This window comes from Anolis sagrei, chromosome 2 (genome assembly GCF_037176765.1).
Source record: "Anolis sagrei isolate rAnoSag1 chromosome 2, rAnoSag1.mat, whole genome shotgun sequence".
In the NCBI taxonomy this organism is placed as follows: Eukaryota; Metazoa; Chordata; class Lepidosauria; order Squamata; family Dactyloidae; genus Anolis; species Anolis sagrei.
In genome coordinates, this window is record NC_090022.1 from 126,939,001 (window position 1) to 126,957,982 (window position 18,982).

The 18,982-nt window shown below is 39.1% G+C and overlaps 1 protein-coding gene across 1 annotated transcript in view; it reads right to left on the bottom strand.

Annotated features, from left to right (window-relative positions):
- LOC137096190 (dynein axonemal heavy chain 9-like) overlaps positions 1-18,982 on the bottom strand; it is a 44,253-nt gene that overhangs the window by 22,916 nt on the left and 2,355 nt on the right. Inside the window, exons 4-11 of the mRNA XM_067464815.1 lie at positions 17,427-17,557; positions 17,030-17,156; positions 12,188-12,340; positions 10,608-10,733; positions 8,520-8,759; positions 8,090-8,250; positions 6,954-7,110; positions 5,128-5,232 (exon numbers count right to left, since the gene is read on the bottom strand). Coding sequence (XP_067320916.1) covers positions 5,128-5,232; positions 6,954-7,110; positions 8,090-8,250; positions 8,520-8,759; positions 10,608-10,733; positions 12,188-12,340; positions 17,030-17,156; positions 17,427-17,557 — 1,200 coding nt within the window. The remainder of the gene's footprint in view (positions 1-5,127; positions 5,233-6,953; positions 7,111-8,089; positions 8,251-8,519; positions 8,760-10,607; positions 10,734-12,187; positions 12,341-17,029; positions 17,157-17,426; positions 17,558-18,982) is intronic.

Consider the following 18,982-nt stretch of genomic DNA (forward strand, 5'->3'; position numbering starts at 1 on the left):
ATTATAATATTGCTGTTAAATTGTATATTTATATTTTTCTGATGTGAGCGCCATGGGGTGCCAATTTATTAGCCGTCCTGAGTCCCTCTTCGGAGGTTGAGATAGAACGGGATATAAAAGCCCGAAATAAATAAATAAATAAATAAATAATATCACATTGAGATATAGTCCCATTTTTTTAAGGACTGGATGCATACTGTATTGAGACGGGATGCATACTCTCCTCATCACACCTGATTATTACACACACAAAAACAGTGCTTCAACAATGGAAGAATCCATAGTATTTGAAAAACACAATTAGAATTCCATTTGCAAATACAGTGCTCCCTCACTTATTGCATGGGTTCTGTTGCAGGCCCACCCGCGATAAGTGAAAATCCGCAAAGTAGGAACACCATATTAATTTTAATATTTATACATTATTTTATATATTTTATATATTATTTTCTTACCCCCGCTTTCTTACCCACCGCCCGGCCCATCCCAAAGGTGCCTGCCTGCCTCCCTGGCCTCCGCAGAGCCCCTGGAGCCATGCAAGCAGCAGCAAGCCAGGGAGGCAGGCCTTCCCCACCACGCCTCAGGCCACCGCACTTCCAGGGTCCGTGGAGGCCAGGGAGGCAGGCCTTCCCCGCTTTGCCTCAGGCCACGCACTTCCGGGGTCCCTGGCCTCCCTGGCCTCCACTAGACATAAATATTTTATATTTTATATTTTTAATTAATTTTTCAAAAACCCACAAAACAGCAAGTCCGCTAAAAGCGAACTGCAAAGTAGCGAGAGAACATTGTAATCAATTTCTGTGACGCTTTGCAGATGGATTCTGATGGAATGCTGACAGGATGGGGCAAAGGTCATGTGATGTGACCTGTTCAAAATCATTCTCAAACTGTCTCAGAAATGGAGTATTTCCTAATGTGATAAGATCCTAAGTGTGATTGCTACCCTGTAGGAAGTTGTTTCTTTAGACAGCTTTAGTGTGTACCAAACTTCGATTCTAGCAATGACTTTTGTTATTATTTGAAACAAAAATGTTAATGGCAGGATCTGACTTCTAGCACAATAAATTCATAGAAGCAGGAGTGAGAAAGTTGCTGACATTGCTGCGGTCAAATCGAAACAAGTACTATTTCAAATGAGTCTGGGCTGAGATAGCTGCAAAGATTAATTGACACTAAGATAAAAGAAATGCAAATTGTCCATGGCATCTAAAACGTGTCTCAATATATTTTACAACAGCGTACATCTATCTTAATGCGTAATGGCATACCCACCTTCCATATTCATGGAAAACCCTTATTAAATAAAACAGCACAATATTATATCTACATATTCTAGTTATCAAAGGTATCATTTTAACTGACCTCAAAGTTAAGTGAGATTTTGTGAGCTGATGCCTTGAATGTTTAGTGGCAAGAGCAATGCATCTCAGAAAACATACTTGTATTTGCTAAGTATCTTTACACTTTATTGATTTGTCCTGGATTTAACAATCAACTATTTTTCTGAGATGAGGAAAGAACCAACTTCAACTTTATAAACTTAACCTCAATATTAATAGTCTGTATTCAGATATTACAATTCAAAGATTTTCATGCTTTATAAGAAGCACATCCAAATAATTTTTATACTCCCAAACATATTTAAACCATGGTGATGAATTCACAGTGACACAGATTATTTTACCTGAATAGCCAAACCAACAGAGAATAGCTGCATTGATTACCTCCCTTCTCCTTAATGATATTCTAATTTTTTTCCTGGTCTATGCATGCTAACAAGCTCAACAGAGTGAAGTTATATGCAGAAAAAAATCCAGTTCCTCTGTCCAGGCAGCTGACTATAGTATATATAATAGATATATCAAATTTCCACTTTTTGTTGATTTTTTTCATGTCAGGAACCACTTGAGAAACTGAAAGTTGCTTCTGGTGTGAGAGAATTGGCCGTCTGCAAGGACGTTACCCAGGGGATTCCTGGATGTTTGATATTTTACCATCCTTTTGGGAGGCTTCTCTCATGTCCCCACATGGGAAGCTGGAGCTGACAGTTACATTTCAAAGTGTTAATATAGTCTCTAAGCGGGGAAAACAAACTGTAGGCATGGAGTCAGAAGGCTCTACAATCATCTGCTGCAGTGTGTCAGTAATGTATATTTACTTGCCAGACTAGACTTGCAGCAAGTACAACTGCTAACTCTCTTGGAAGAGAAGGTTAGTGCACTTCAGCAGTATATTGACACTCTTCAGTACATCAGAGAACATGAGCGCTTCCTGGATAAAATAGAGGAAGAATTGATTTTGCAGAATCAACAGGAAGAAATTGGCAAGGTAAGTAAAAAGGACTTCACTGAGGAAGCACCCTAGAGGACTGTCACTGTCAGAAGTAGACCATACACAAGGGGTTCAAAACCACTCCAACCAATCTTGAAGATAATAGCGATGAAGATGACCAAACAGGAGAAAACGGACAATGCAAGTCAAGGAAGAAGTCAACATAATTATTTACTACTGCAGAAAGAAAACTTCTGGTGGTACGGGACTCATTGTTCAGCGGCATTAAAGTATGGTGTGCCACTCTGAGAAAATACCTTGGGAAGAATGCTATTGTACTTGCATTTGGGATATCTCCAACAAAGCAATCAGTACCCTTTCTCCTTATTCATGTGGACACCACTGACATTGCAAAGAGCATCATTGGCCAGATCACCTTGGACTTTGAAGTCCTGAGTCAGAAAGTGAAAGATTTGGGGATCCAAGTGGTAGCTTAATCAGTGAAAGGTAGAGGACCATAAAGTGACAGGAAGATACTTAGATGAATTAGTGGCTATACAAATGGTGCTGAAGGGCGAGGTCTGGTCTCCAAGACTATGGTCTTCACTTTTTAGGTGAAGGATATTAGTTACAGATAGACTGCATTTCACAAAGAAGAAAGTCTTTGGCAAAAGAATGGCAAAGCTGCTAAAATGTTCTGAATCCCAAAATTAATGTACTTGTTCCAGGTTCTCCCATTACAAATTAACCAAAGACAAATTAAACTTGGAACAGGACCATTAGAGAGTCGATCTTGAGTGGAAAGAAACCTAGAATCTGAAATAAAGTATACTACACACATCAAGAAGAATTGGGATGGGGGATACCAAACCTGGAACTGTACTATGAAGCATTTAAATTAAAGTCACTATATGAAAGCAGGTTAGAGAAAAAAACAAAAATGATCTAGAATAGAAGATATAGTAAACAATGGAGAGGGAAAAATTGGCCAAACAGGGTATAGGGAGGTCTGACTTGGCCATAGTAGTCCACACTCTGGTTACATCCCGAATTGACTACTGCAATGCACTCTACATGGGGTTGCCTCTGAAGACTACCTGGAAGCTTCAGCTAGTCCAGTGTTCGCCAAGATACAGGCGCAGCTGGCGCACAAGTTTTAACTGTGCAAAAACTCCCCTGGCCACCACAGAGACCTGGGGTTCCAGGCTCAGTGATGAGTCCAGGATCACTTCCAAGCTGTAAACCTTTGCCTGCAGTGGGAGTGTAACCCCATTAAGCACAGGTTGTAACCCTATGTGGCTGCACAGTAAACCTGGAGAAGAACAGAAAAAGGAAAAGGAAATTTATAAAGAATGGAAGGAAAGAAGAATCACAAAGAATCACAAAAGAAGAATACAGATGCGTAGCTCGAGCTTACAGGAATAATATGAGGATAGCTAAAGCCCAAATGAGTGGAGACTGGCAGAGGAAGCAGGAAGCAACAAGGGGATTTTCAAATATGTTCAAAGGAAATGGCGAGACCACTGCTCAGCAGTGCACTGAGCAGGGGGTTGGGCTCAATGGTCCAGGAGGCTCGTTTCAATCCTATACCTAAAGACTTCTAGAAGAATAAAACATGGTAAAATTCCCTTGGACATATATATTCTTTTTTTCATCTAAGAATCCCATATGACAAGTCATATGATTAATAGTAATTTATCTTCGTTATATTCTAGGCATAGATGGCAAAAGCATGTATATCAGTATACAAAACCTTTTTACACATTGAAACTTTTCTACAAAAAGCACACATTTTTAAAAAGAGTGTTTTGTACACACACACAAAATTTCTTCTGAGAGAAGCAGATTTGTACATTTGTGTTTTTGACAAATAGCTACGAACGTGTGTTAGTGTGTGTATGAAGAATGCTAGGTTTTTGTACGAAAACCAACAATCTTCATGTTTTTAACAAACCTATTAATTTGTTAGACCCAAATAGTATGTATTTACCTGCAGAATAATTTCCAAAAACTGCACAGAAATATCTTCCTCTACAGCAAGGAAGGATGAAACAGTTGAATATTTACATCACTTTTCTAAACTATACAACCATAATTTACCAGTATTAAACAAATCATGGAACCAGGAATCATAAACATCTTTCATTTATTCTGAATTCCCACAGCTCAAGTGGCAATCGAAGTGAAGGCATTTTGCTTGTGGCACCCAATTCATGGAAAACCCTTCTGAAAAATATTAATTGCCATCAACTCTTTGCAGCACCAATTTAGGATTGTGGTATCTTCTCCAGCATTTAGAAGGTTGTTTTTTCATCCCTATGTCCTAAATTCATTCCACACTTACCCAGAAACAACTACAGTAAAATCCCCCCATTTCCTCTAACTTGAAGATGAGAAACTGAAAGATGGTGGCACCAAAACTCACTAGTTCCCATTCCCAACTATAGGTGTGAGAAGCCAGTGAGTGAATGAGAAACCTTTAACTCTTGGAATGCGGATTAGAAAATCAGTGCAGCCTTCCTGCTTTGTTGATACCCTGTGTACAAAATGAACCTTTTACAACTATTTTAGGCTGACGAACTATCTCTGAACAACTCCTTTGTCATTTACAAGCCAGGTTCCTTACTTGTGGAATCAATACATCCTGACATTATTGGGTTTTTTTTTAATCTGGTGCACGTTTATATTGAATCCACTTTTAGATACAGCAGAACTTGGAAAAAGAAAAATGGAAGGAAGAGAAGTTTAGAAAAAATAGAATAAAAATCTCAAAGAGCATAGTAAACTATGCTTTTGGCTCACAATCCTGCCATAATATACCTTTATGACTGTCTTGAAAGGGCACCTGTTACTTACCTGTACAGCTACCACTGACAGAACCTCTACAGAGATTCTGTTGAACTCATCAAAACAGCCCCAAGCACCAGTCTGAGAAAGGCCTTTGTAAATGTTCCCGCACGACTGCAACAGAGGCACACAATAGACAAAATTACCAACAGAATTCATTTCAGTAAAAAGTGTATAATCTATTTCCAAACTTGTAAGCAATACAGAAAGTTCTGTAGGCATTTATCAAAGAGAAGTAAGTAGAATAGAAGACAGAAGCAAATGACAGTAGTGCTGAACCTGAATGAGAGTCTCTGTTGTACATTATTATTGCATGCGTACAACAGACCCATTTAAAGGTTATTGGGGATGATCAGCTGCTGCCTGGCTGCCTGGGGTAATGCAGAGCCAAAAAATGTTGATGAAAAACCTCTGGAGCTGCTTTCCTTGATCAAATGAGAGAGCGTGATGATCCACCTAGGCAGCTCAATAAAGTGTTTGTTTTGTGAGTCTCATACACTTATGAGGCAGAAGTGTGCGAGGCTCACAAAAAGTATTTCCTGCCTTTCTACCTAAATTTAGCAGCTGAAACAAAAAGGCACAGTGAGGGAAGAATGGGAGTGGGTTTTTTTGTGAAAGAAAACTTTTGCGACATCAGATCTTCTACTAAAAATAATATTTCTGGACTGAATATATGTCCAGAGGCACTCTTTACCTTATTTCTATTTGAACCTGATTCCTGATGATGGACTCTCAAATCCTACTTTAAAAAACCAGAAATAAAGCAGATCTCTCAAGCCTGAGGCTAACCAACTGTGACATAGTTGTCTGGGTTTCCAGCATCAATACAGCCAAAGAAGGTTAGAGGCAGGTTCATTTCAAAGTCAGATTCAAAAAACAACTCTCACTTCGCATTTGGGGGGGGGGGGGGGTCCCAAAATATTTCTGAAGTAGAAAAACCACCTTTTTCAGAATAAGGACTATAGTCTGGGCATTTGGAATCGGTAGCAAAATAAGCCATGGGGAAGAAATCTACCCAGAAGAGAAATGGAGTTCAGTTGGATCGGAAAATGCAACTTTAAATCAAAGCAACACAGCCATATTTTTTTGAATCAATCCTATTCATTTCAAAGCAGTTCACTGAGGGGAATTTCCCAGTTGAGTTAGCCTCCAAAAAGAAGATAAAAGAGAGAGGATGTAGAATATATCCAAGGGCAATTTATCAAAATTAAACCAAAATACAATTCCTCTCCACCTGCAAAACGCAGCAATAATTTCTGTATACTTTTAGATGCCTGTCCTCCCCAGATCAGAATATCACTTTTTCAAGAGAAATCTTTATATTAATTTTTCCACACAGAAACAACAAAAGAAAGTGTCATTTATGAAACAGCCTTTAGGAAAGTTAGTTTTCTTACACAGCAAAGCAATATAATGGACAAGTGAGAAACAACACATTTCCTGAGGATTGATTTGCCTTTATTGAATATGTAAATTAGCATTCTAAGCCACATCAACCTGCACCTGGGCAGAAAGCATGCTGGAAGGACACTCTGTGGCACCTTTTTCTTCAACTGAGCATTCAAAATCTTTTATAAAAGAACACAGACTTTGTTCAAACAAGGGTTCTTTGACCACAAAATATTCAATCCTCCTAGCCCACTGTTTACTGATAATCTTTTCCTTTGTTTGCTGATGTTTGTTCCCTTTCCTTGTGATCTGCTGTGTTAAATACATAAATGCTATAAACACCCAATGTACTGTTACAACCAGTACACATGCTAACAAAATGTTCACCAAAAAATAAAGATAAAACAGGAAAGTTATCTTTGCCTAGGTTATTTCTGCACCATTACCTTGTAATCCATTTGCTCTGAACAGTTGAAAACATACACCATGATGCCAAGAGCTCGACCGAGATCTTTGGTGGTCTCAGTCTTCCCAGTGCCAGCTGGCCCAGCAGGAGCACCACTCATAGTAAGGTGCAAGGATTGAGTGAGGGTGATATAGCATCTTTCGTGTTCAAAGGGGGGGGGGGGGGAGAGAGAGAATAATAGGAGTCATGTCAATTCTACACACAGTCAGCGCCCAACCCAATAATCCAGAAAGCTGCAAAAGAAGGTTATTTTAGAATGTGCACTTCTTTCTTACATATGTTTTATACGTGGACAATGAAGATGCTAAGCTGACCATGGAAGTCTGGGGAAACCTGTGGATGTTGTTTTTGTGATGTCTTATACTGTTTAATGTTTTTTATCTATTAAGTTTTATGTATACTGATTTGTTGGAAACCGCCTTGAGTCGCCAATTGGCTGAGAAAGGTGGTATACAAATACAGTAAATGAATAAAATAAATAAAGGAACCTGCAGCATAGGAAGCCACCTGGGAACACTTTGAGATTCCTTGTGGCCAAACCAGTTGAACTGGCAGTGTCTCTCCCATAATGTAGGTGAAATCTGAAACATTTTTCCAGTAAACATAATGTCACAAAGGAACATGATTAGGAAACAGTTTTTGAGTGTCTGCTAATCCTAATTGTGACCTTCTTTAAGGATCTGAGGCAGGAAAGCCCACCTTGCAAACCACCTTGTTTTGATATCAAACTTTAGTGGCTTCTCTTCCTGTTCTTAAGAAACTGAAAATGTATTAAAGACAGAAAATGGGTTTTTTGTATAAGAAAGACTTGTCTTTATGATGCACATGAATTACTAAACCAAATTAAGTAGGCCCTTGTTATCTGCTGTGAAGCTGATACCAGAACCCCATGGATACGAGAAACCATAGATGATCAAGTCCCAAAACATACAATGGCATAATATGGAGAGTTACCTCTATGCCTCAGGAACAGCAGATTTTGACAAAATGAAAAAGATGCTCCAACAGACCACAAAGCTAAAGCGATGTCTCCTGTCATTATCATCATTAACATACTTCACTTCCCCAAAATTAGCGGGAAAATCTTCTCACATGTGAAGCTTTCCAGGCTCTCACCTGTCTGTCAGTGGAGTGATGACCAATCGTGGTGTGTTCCCAAGGTATTCATAGGAATAAAGGAACTGGGCATCACAAATGTTTGCATAGCAGTGCTTCTCCTCATCTGCCCACCGATGACGGAGTTGTGATAGCCAAAGGAACACCTGTGCATTGTCCACCTGTAAGAATGAAAAAATTACTATTAAAAAAAGTCAGGGAAAGGACAAAAAAGTAAATCCTGATTATAGTTGTAATAATACCCCCGATGCCAGCCAAGTCCCCCATGCTGCAGCACCCCTGAACTGTTATGTTTGTAAATAAAATACAGGGAAATGACAATGTCATTTGAGAGACCTTCCTAGCCAAAACAAAACTCCCCAAGAGGGGACTGTAATTGTTCCAAGATAACTATGAAACAAAGGGCTGGTGTTAATAGCATGTGACAAACCTTCTGAGCGATCATCTTGGCCACCACATCTCGAGCATGTACATCGATAGTACAGATGGTCATGATCTTCTGCCTGTCCCCCTTTGAGAGATGGCCAATGAGCATGGTGATGAGGGTGTTCAGCTGTGCCACCTGCTTCTTATAGTACTCCTTCATAGCATTCTCATAGCCTTCCTCCAGCCTGGCAAAGGCGATCCCAACCTCTGTGGTCCACCAAATCTGGGTACAGGTGAGTGCCACCTTGGAAAGGGGGAGAAATCAGCAGCCATCTCAAAGTCATCTATAAGACATGGGTTCCTGAGTTAATCTGATTCACTTGCATTATTACTTCCTACATTTTACCCAGTTTGCAAGTCAATTGTATCCTACTATTAAAAGGAAATGCCATTTAAGCAACCTAACACTGATAATATGTAACAGAATACAGATAAATATAAAAACACACAAAATATTATCATTAAAATATAACTCAGCTATTGATTGCATTATTGTATTTCATTCACAGTAGAATATCAATGGAGAGATACAGGGGAAATGTTATATTTGAAATCAAAACAGCAATATCTACTTTTTCCCACATACAAGCCGTTGTCCAGAATGCTACACTACACAAGCCTTTAGCTTGATCTAGCAGGCCTCTTCTTAACATTTGAAGGAATAATCGAAATAGAAGACAAGATGATTTCAAGTTCCTTTTCATGGAGAAGCTACAAAGACTTTGTTTACTAACAGTTAAATTGATAATCTGCTATGTGAGTATTCTTCCACTGTATAAAAATGTTATATTCCAAGATACTTCTGGAGTTTTCTCTAATTGATGCTGAGACACTTAGCAGTAGACCCTCTCCAACAATAATGATATTTAATGGAAATATGGCCTCTTGGGAGAAGAAAATTATCAAATCTAAAATCTTCAGGACAAAGACTGTTAGAAGATAAATAGCAATTACCTCAAAATGAAAGATTTCTCAAAGACCATTATTGCCACTGGGTTATGGTCACAAAAGATCAAATTGTGGGAACATAAATTAAAATAAAATTTAGACATTGCTGATTCCAAGGATATTCCCCCGTTGGCTACCTGTGTCAGGTAATCTATGAGAAGCCATTAAAAATGTGCATAAGTAGCATAAGATATAGAATTATTGCCATTTAAATGTCAAAGGATAGAAAGGGGAGGTTAACAAATACAGCAGAGTGTGTTGTAAATCATCAGGCAGTATAATTATTTACAAATGATTGCAGACAGAAAGACCTATATCATGCAGCTATGCAAACGGTTCCAAAGCTGAAATATCTTCTAGGCTTTGAAGAATTGGTCTGAAAAACCAACTAGATTTTTCCCCTCGGTATCCAATAACTAAATCAAATTTAGACTGCCAGACTAGAAAAACAACTTCTGCTCAATAAATTTTAAAATGGGAAATTCATTTTCACCAAACATCTATTTTTTAGAAGAAATAGTTTTTCTTTTCCTTTTAAAAAACAAAATACTCTAAGCTGCAGCACCATCTGATAATTTTTAGTCACTGGCAACCTGATTCTTAAAGCACTGATCTCATTCAAGAACCATTAAATCAAAGTCAGCATTTGCAGGAGGGAGAGGGGGGAGCATGTTTAAAATCTATCAACCAAGGGTTTACTGCCAGTCTTCTTTTTTTCCAGTTTTCCATTGCTTTCCCACTTCCGAATGATTTGAAATATGGAAGACCTTCATCTTCCCCATTCTGCCCTATAACAAGGCTTATGAACTACTGCCTATGGCTATTACAAAGGGTCTGCTTCCCAAGATGTTCATAGGATTCTCTGTTCAACCATGATCCTTTGGGCTAATCTTGATGTCTCAACTGCAGCACTGTATTAACAGCCACAGCATTAACAACCATAGGCATCCCCCCCCCCCCAAAAAAAAATCACACCATCTCTTAATAAGCCTCGCTGACTCTCAGAATGCAAATACTCTGATAACTATCTGGAAGACTACTCATGGGTAACAGATGTGGCAGATGCTCATGATTAAAGGATGAGTGTTGTTTCTGGAACAAACACACAACAGTTCATTCAGAAGAAAATGAAAAAGGGCAGTACCTGTGCAGGGTAGTCAAAAAGCCACTGTTCTCTTGCCTTTTCTTCATAAGCCATCATAGCCTCAGTCATCTCATGTCTTACTGTGGCCCTCATGTGATCCAGCACACGGTTCAGCCAGCTCTCCACCTAGAAAAAATCGAAAAAGGCAGTTATAAGCTCTCTCAGGCATTAACCCTCTATGGGATCTTTGAGGTTAAGATTTTTAAAAAGAGCAATTACCCAAAGTGACTCCAAAAAGGAAAAGCAAAAAAATGTTATGTCTTTATTAAGAAGACAGAAAAAGTTAGCAATAGAAAGGTAGGTGATCACAAAACCTATTCGTAACCCAGTCCAAGGAGACTATGAGTAAAGGGGCTTTAGGCTAACAACAAATGACCTTTCTTGTCTCTGGTGTGAATAAAAGTCCCAATAAGCCAGGGAAGCAAGTTCTGGATGACAGAGATTTCTGCTGCCATTACTTCTGTGCAAAATCTCTCTGGAGCCTCTCTCTTCTCTGGGATTTTTCTCTCAAAACTGTGGGGGCTCTCCCTCTGGAATCTCTGCCTTTGCCTTCCCCCGATGGAAATCCTTCTGGATTCTGTTTACTTCTGAAAGGTACCCTTTGAGAGATGGTGGAAGATCTCTGTGGCTCTCCCCCTGGAATCTCTTCCTTTGCTGGAAGGTCTTCATCCTTCTGCTTATTTCTAAACTGTTTCAAATTTGAGGGGCATCACCTGGAGTGAATGAAACACCTTCGGGTGGGTCAAAACATACCCTTAATATTATCCTATGAGGAGTGTTTTTAAAAGCTCCATGTGCTTGAAGTGATAAGTGCATAAAACAGGCTCTGTGTGCAAAGGGGCAGAAATGAACATGACTTCTGTTTATCACCTTCTAGTCTTAATGACACTCCATGCAGTAATGCTGGCCACATGACTTTGGAGACGTCTATGGATAATGAGAGCTCTTCATCTTAGAAATTGAGATGAGCACCACCCTTCAGAGTCAGGCATGGCTAGACTTAATATCAGAGGAAACCTTTACCTTTACCTAGTCTTAACTGATCATCTGGGAATACAAGGGAGCTGTCACATGGGACAAAGCTAATCAAATATAGACAAGGATAGATGTTCCAGTCTGAACCAATTTCTTATTTTCTCCCAGTTGTTAGTAGCAAACAAGATATTTAAGCACTGATTGCTCTCTTGAATGCAACTTTTGTACTTTTAAAATGATGTTTGTTTTCTTCCAAAGTATCCAAGAGTGCACATTTGCCTTTTGTCCAGAATATTGTGGAGGTATCTCTCTGTCTAAAAACTTGCTTTCAAATCATATTTATCAAGCACAGATCAAAACAGCCCATGTTGCCTTGTAAAGTTCCCAAAATTGTATAATCTTACAAAGTAAAATAAAATCGGATCTAAAATAGTGTAATACATTTTCTATTATGCTTGTTGAATCATTGTCCTCCCTGCACACCTAAAAATAACTTATTTTGGAATTCTATTATTTTCATATATTTTACGTCTTTTTAGAGAACCATAATATCCAAGATTCTCATTCACAGAAGCAACCTAGTTTCCTGATGTGGTTTTTCTCACCTGACCACTGCAGTCACATGGTTCACTGAAATCAACGTATTCCTCCTCTTTGCTGTACATCCCTAAGCCCAGTTTGGTTGGAATTTGGTCAGAGTCCACCTGGAATTTCATCTTGGCCATGTTGTCAAAGAGTTTTGAAAGATGACGCTGGACCTGAAGAATGAAATAACACAGACCACAAAAAAATGAAAGCTAGGACACAAGGGTGCTTATCTTCTCAAGTAATTATAATATTGTTGAAAAAGTTACTTAGTAGACTGCAGACTCCCAGAACCTCTCAGTGGACATGCTAGCTGGAAATCCTGGATGTCCCAAAAACTAATTTTCAAATTCTGCTGTTGTCAAAGCTCTGGATCAAGGAAAAGAACACTGAAGGCAATGGCAAGCCATATTTGAGTATTCCTCGCCTAAGAAAACCTTGTGGAATTTATGAGATTAGCATAGGTCCATAGACATCTTTGAAGGCACATAGACACACACATGATAAATGTCCACTGTTCTTAGTGAATGTCCATTCTTCCAGAGATCCAAATTCTGTGAAATGCTCAGTAGCTGTAACTGGCACTCAGGAGCTGACAGAACCAACTCTCTACAATCCTGAAATAAAGCCTCTTTTATGTATAAAATGCACCTCCTTCTATTTGATAAAATGTATATAAAGCATTTTCATTCTCTACCAAGTGGTCCCCTAAAGCTTTCAATAGCACTTAAATCATGGCAAGCTCAATACTGGGCCCACCAAGATAAAATTGTTGTGTATTTAATCCTCTTTCTAGAATTGGCAGTCAGAATGGAAAGACAACAATAGAAAGGCCTCAGGTTTATTCATATTTATCCATATTTGATGCTACTTGACATTGATTTTGATTTTCCAGCAAATCACTTTAAACGAGGAATAACAGGCACGGCTCAAACAATGCCTTCTTGTACTGGGGATGCTTTCAAGGCAATCTTTCTCTTTTGAGTTTTTGTACCTTGCTGCTGTGCTTTGAAACACTGATGAAATGTGAAATCCTGAATAGGTAACAAGCAACCTGAATTGGAGCAAATGATCTCCCATTTTGCCTTGTTTTATTTACTGTGTGCATGTGAGAAAGCAAAATTATTATATAAAGCTAACATCACGTTGAATTCAAGAAAATTATCAGAATCAAAAATAAAGTATAGATTCTAGATAGATGTACACTTTCATAGCACTGGTGAATAAATGGATAAGAGAGACGGCAATGTTTTGCTCCATCCTTCCATCATCATAAAATAACTGTCAGCCACACCTTGACCTGAGTGAACATTTCTCTTGATCAGTTCAACACAAACATAACGCAAGATCCTCAATCTTCAGCAAGGAACTTCTGGCCTTCCAGGTATTACTTTAATCCAAACCAATTTATCTCTAACTGCAGTCAGGCCTCCACATTTGCTGGAATTAGAAGCGAGAACCCCGGTGGAAGTGAAAAATGGCTATAATTTTACCTGAGCGAACACCTCTCTAGGAATTTCTATCTGATCAAATTCTGCTGGGAGCTGACTGAAGAATGGCACCAAAGGATCCAAAGATTCCTACAGAAGTGTTCTCTCTAGGAATCTCTGGTTCCACCAGCATGGCTCTAGAGAAAACATTTAAATGAAATCCATGAATAATCAAATCCACAAATATCAAACCCATAAATGCGAAGGCTCAACTGTATTGACCATGCTGGTTCAGGATGAGGTGAAACCCAGGATAACTGAAAGGCTACAGTTTCCACACTCTTGTTCTCAAAGTCTCAATTCTTTAAAAAAGAAATGAGGAAAAGATATTTTGTAACATACACAAGAAATTGAGATTCCAACTAGATATATCTCAAGAGTCCTAATATCTTTCAGGAAATGTTCGTCCTGTTTGGGGCAAAACTGTTTTGTTTTTGTTTTTTACTCCTTTTTTAATCAAAGATGAGACCATGAACACTGCTAACATTAGGAAATGTCAGAGCCAACTTTATTCTGGTAGTCCTGATGTAACTTCTGGCATTAATTTATATTACGATGAAAGCAAGTTCACAGGCAGCAATTACAAGGACAGAGATCACAGTCATCACTTCTGTGCCATATGAAAGGAAGGTCCCATCTACACTGCCATATAATGCTGTTTGAACTGCACTGGAATCGTCTGTGTAGAGTCAGGTAATGCAGATTGAACTGCATTGAACTGGATTATATGAGTTTACACTGCCATATAATCCAGTTCAATGCAATTAATCTTCATTCGGAAAATGCATTATATGGCAGTGTAGATGGGGCCAAAGTCAACTGTGACAATGACTTCACTCAGAGTGCCAACATATCTAAGTATTGGGTTGTTGTAGGTTTTTTCGGGTTATATGGCCATGTTCTAGAGGCATTCTCTCCTGACATTTCACCTGCATCTATGGCAAGCATCCTCAGAGGTAGTGAGGTCTGTTGACACTAGGAAAATGGGTCTGTGGAAATGACATATCTAAGTATGTCATTACAAGTATCTCATGTGCCTTTCCTGAGTGTGTAAAGAGTGTTGCCAACTGCTGCATCATCTTAACCATTTAGAAAAAGAGTCTATGCCCCAAAAAAACCTAAAAGGACTACAAAAGCTAGTAGATGCAAAAGAGAAACCATTGCTACAGAAGAAGAAAAATTAAGACAATAGCTAGAAATACCAAATGAGAACTGGGTTCCTTCTATTAAAGCAGATTAGGTTAATATATGACTTGCCAAACTTTTGCATCTATAGCTTCCAGAATTCCTGCCAGAGTGGTAAGTGATTATGAAAGCTGTAGTTAAAATACATTGATGGTCAAGGGTTCTGCTCTTGTGCTTTAAAGGTACTTCTGAGTTCAGTGGGTTGTTTTTTTTAAAAAATAAGGTGATAAATGCTAGTAGTGACTTTTTTCAGTTTGAGAAGATTCTTTAGTCTTGCCTGACCTTAGCACTTAACCTGGGAAAATGTATCATAAGAGAAAGCTATCCAAATGGAAAGAGATCGTCAAAATAATTGCTGTTTTTATCATTTCACTCTGGACTAACAACAATCAGGAGGGGAACGAGCACACCAGTGCAACAGAGAAGATGGCTCTTGTACCTCTAATATAGTAGTTCTCAACCTTCCTAATGCTGCGACCCCTTAATACAGTTCCTCATGTTGTGGTGACCCCCAACCATAAAATTATTTTTGTTGCTGCTTCATAACTGTAATTTTGCTACTGTTATGAATCATAATGTAAATACCTGACATGCAGGATGTATTTTCATTCACTGGACCAAATTTGACACAAATACCCAATACACCCAAATTTGAATACTGGTGGGGTTGAGGGCATTGATTTTGTCATTTGGGAGTTGTAGTTGCTGGGAATAATAGTTAACCTACAATCAAAGAGCATTCTGAACTCCACCATTGATGGAACTGAACCAAACTTGGCACGGAGAACTCCCACGATCAACAGAAAATACTGGAAAGGTTTGGTGGGCGTTGAGTTTTGGAGTTGTAGTTCACCTACATCCAGACAGCACTGTGGACTCAAACAATGATGGATCTAGACCAAACTTGGCACAAATACTCAATATGCCCAAATGTGAACACTGGTGGAGTTTGGGGAAAACAGACCTTGACATTTGAGAGTTGTAATTGCTGGATTTATAGTTCACCTACAATCAAAGAGCATTCTGAACCCCACCAATGATAGAATTGGGCAAAACTTCCCACACAGAATCCCCATGCTTTGACGGGACTCGCTGGCATGAGCCTCCCTCCAGCCTCACACTCTCTCCCTCGCCTGTATATGTGCATCATGCTGCCATGCGCTGAGCATGCCTGTTCTCTCCTCCCCTGCATGGAGTCTCAAAAACAGCTCTCCCCTTGCCTGAGAGGCCAGACAATGACAGCAGAAAGAGGGCTTTTGGTGGGAGGATTCTCCGCCTGTTTCCAAAAAGGAAGACAAGGACAGGTGGAGAGATCTTCAGCCCTCTCTGCCAAAGGTATTTCTAAGATGATCAGAAATATATGTTTTCTGATGGTCTTTGGCAACCCCTCTGAAACCCCCTCGTGACACCCCCCCCCCCCCCCAGGAGTCCCGACCCCTGGGTTGAGAAACACTGCTCTAATAGCTGCAGGAGAGCACATTTTATCATGTATAAACTGCTGCGCCCTCTCCTACTCAACTCTTAAAGGCCCAGGATCTTTCTGTTATGTTGCATTTAACCAACACAGTCACTGTGGGACATTCAAGCTGTTGAATCTTTATGCCTAACACACAGCAAAAAAAATGATGTACTGGTTTTCTTCCTCCCAAATAATCCCTTTGCCTTTCCTTTTGTGAATAGTACTGTATTTGCTGACCCGACTTAATGGAGTTTTAAGGGAAAAGGGGGTATAGGCTGCCATCTAGTGCTGATTCAAAAGTGTAATGATTTTTCAAAGGAAAAAAAATAAGGTTGGTGTAACATTTTTTTTCATATCAGGAGCAACTCGAGAAACTGCAAGTCACTTCTGGTGTGAGAGAATTGGCCATCTACAAGGACATTGCCCAGAGGACGCCCAGATGTTTTGATGTTTTACCATCCTTGTGGGAGGCTTCTCTCATGTACCCACATGGGGAGCTGGAGCTGACAGAGGGAGCTCATCTGCACCTCCCCGGATTTGAACCTGTGACCTGTCGGTCTTCAGTCCTGCTGGCACAAGGATTTAACCCATTGCAATGAAAGAATACTGTCATCTTTCTCTAGCAAGTTTCTCATCATTGAGCATCTAACACATTATTCCCAGGCCCCCAAAAACCCTTCAACCCAAAACACATTTCTATAACTGGAAAAGTAATTGAGATGTCTTACCAGATGTGGGTTGGTGCCATTTGAAAGAATATCCAGTAAATCGGCAGAGGAAATAAAGTAAAACCTGGGAAAGGCCAACCTCTTCGTGTCCAAATACTCAGCCAAAGCTTTTTCACACAGAGACAATCTGAGGAGAAAATCAAGTGGGTAACAAAACAAAGACATATTTGATGAAGAAGCAGCTCTGATACCTAACTCAGTATTTTGAAACTTTTGAGAGTAGCTTCATCTGTTGCACATATGCATTTGTTGCACTATAGATGACCAGTACACTTAAATGTTTTGTGAACATAATGTACGAAAGAAGTTTAAAGTTTTTAGGAGATGTCCACATTTATGATTGTCAAACCAAACTTACCATATATGTATGTAAAAGGAACTTGGAGTTCTTACCCACCTATTTTGGATATCTTCTAATTTCTCATAAAGACCAGTCTTGTTGGTTGCCTCCACTACATTTGGTGTTTTCTCAGCATCGTATGCCAGCTCCTTAAAGTCAACATCAATTCCCTCAAAGCGTTTAGAATCCTACAAATGACAAGATAGAACTTTAATTGATTGAATGCCTTCACATATATGTTCCTTCATTTTCCATTTCCAAAATATTTTGCACGCAATTCCCTATTTCAAATGTGTAGCCAAATGTGTCAACTAGACAGAAGAATCTGTCCTTCAAATTTAATTTATTTATTGCATTTCTATACTGCTTTTCTCACCCCTGGGGGGACTCAAAGTGGTGTACAGCATAATAATGGCAACAATTCAATGCCAAACATACATATGAAAGCAATACATAATATATCTAAATCAATAACATACAACTATGAATTAAAACCATTAAAACTATACACAAAACATCAAATATAGACATAAAACATATTAGACGTTGCACCAGTCCTGTAGTTGTCATTTAGTACTGTTTTAGTACTACTATCACTTGTCGAACACCTCCTTGCATAGCCAGGTTTTGAGTTGTTTTCTGAACACCAGCAGGGAGGGGGCGATCTAATCTTGCTTGGAAGGAAGTTCCACAGCCGAGGGGCCACCACCAAGAAGGCCCTATCTCTCTCCCCACCAGTCACACCTGCAAAGGCAGCAGGACCGAGAACAGAACCTCCCTGGCAGTTCTATTTAAGACAATAGTCTCAAAACATTACAGCTCTGGAGAGCACAGAAACATTTTAAATACTTCTAATACAATTCTAGGTGCAAACAAATTATGGGCATCCATTTCAGATATTCAGTTATGGATTACATCTCACATTAGTTCTAGCCAAAATAGTCAATGTTGAAAGATGCTGGAAGTGGAAGCTACAATCCAATAACATTGGGAGGGCCATAATTCACCCACTTCTGATTAAGCAACTCTCCCTTGGTCTCAGACATTTATTAATTATGAAGGCAATTTCTACAGAACTCAACCACCACATCAATATAATATAATTGCATCTTTTACTCCCATGAATTCACCTAACAATGTATCTATAGTATTTTATATTGCCTTAACTATCATAACATCCTCCAAATAATTTGATTCCTGAAAACTATAGTCTGAGGAGATTCTATTTCTGTTTAGCAATTTTTATCCTCTATAGAGATCATGAATTCCCTATCAAAATATCCTTTATTAAGTAGTTGGGGAAAATCTACACTTCAGGCTTGATTATGGGCACCTCAACCTGATGTCTTCCAGGTTTGTTGGACTATTTGTCTCATCATCACCAAATATGGCCTGTGGTTAAGAAGTCAGGGGAGATCAACACTTCAGGCTTTGTTAGATCTCTCCTAACTTTTGGATAAAATGTTATACTTGCTGGTGATGCTGAGAAGGATGGTTTAAAACATCTGGAAGACACCAGGTTGAGGAAGGCTGCTCCAGAAAACCCTACTCTTTATAATGGTTTATTGGACTGTTTTGAGAGCCAATGCCATGAGATACCTTGAATCAACATA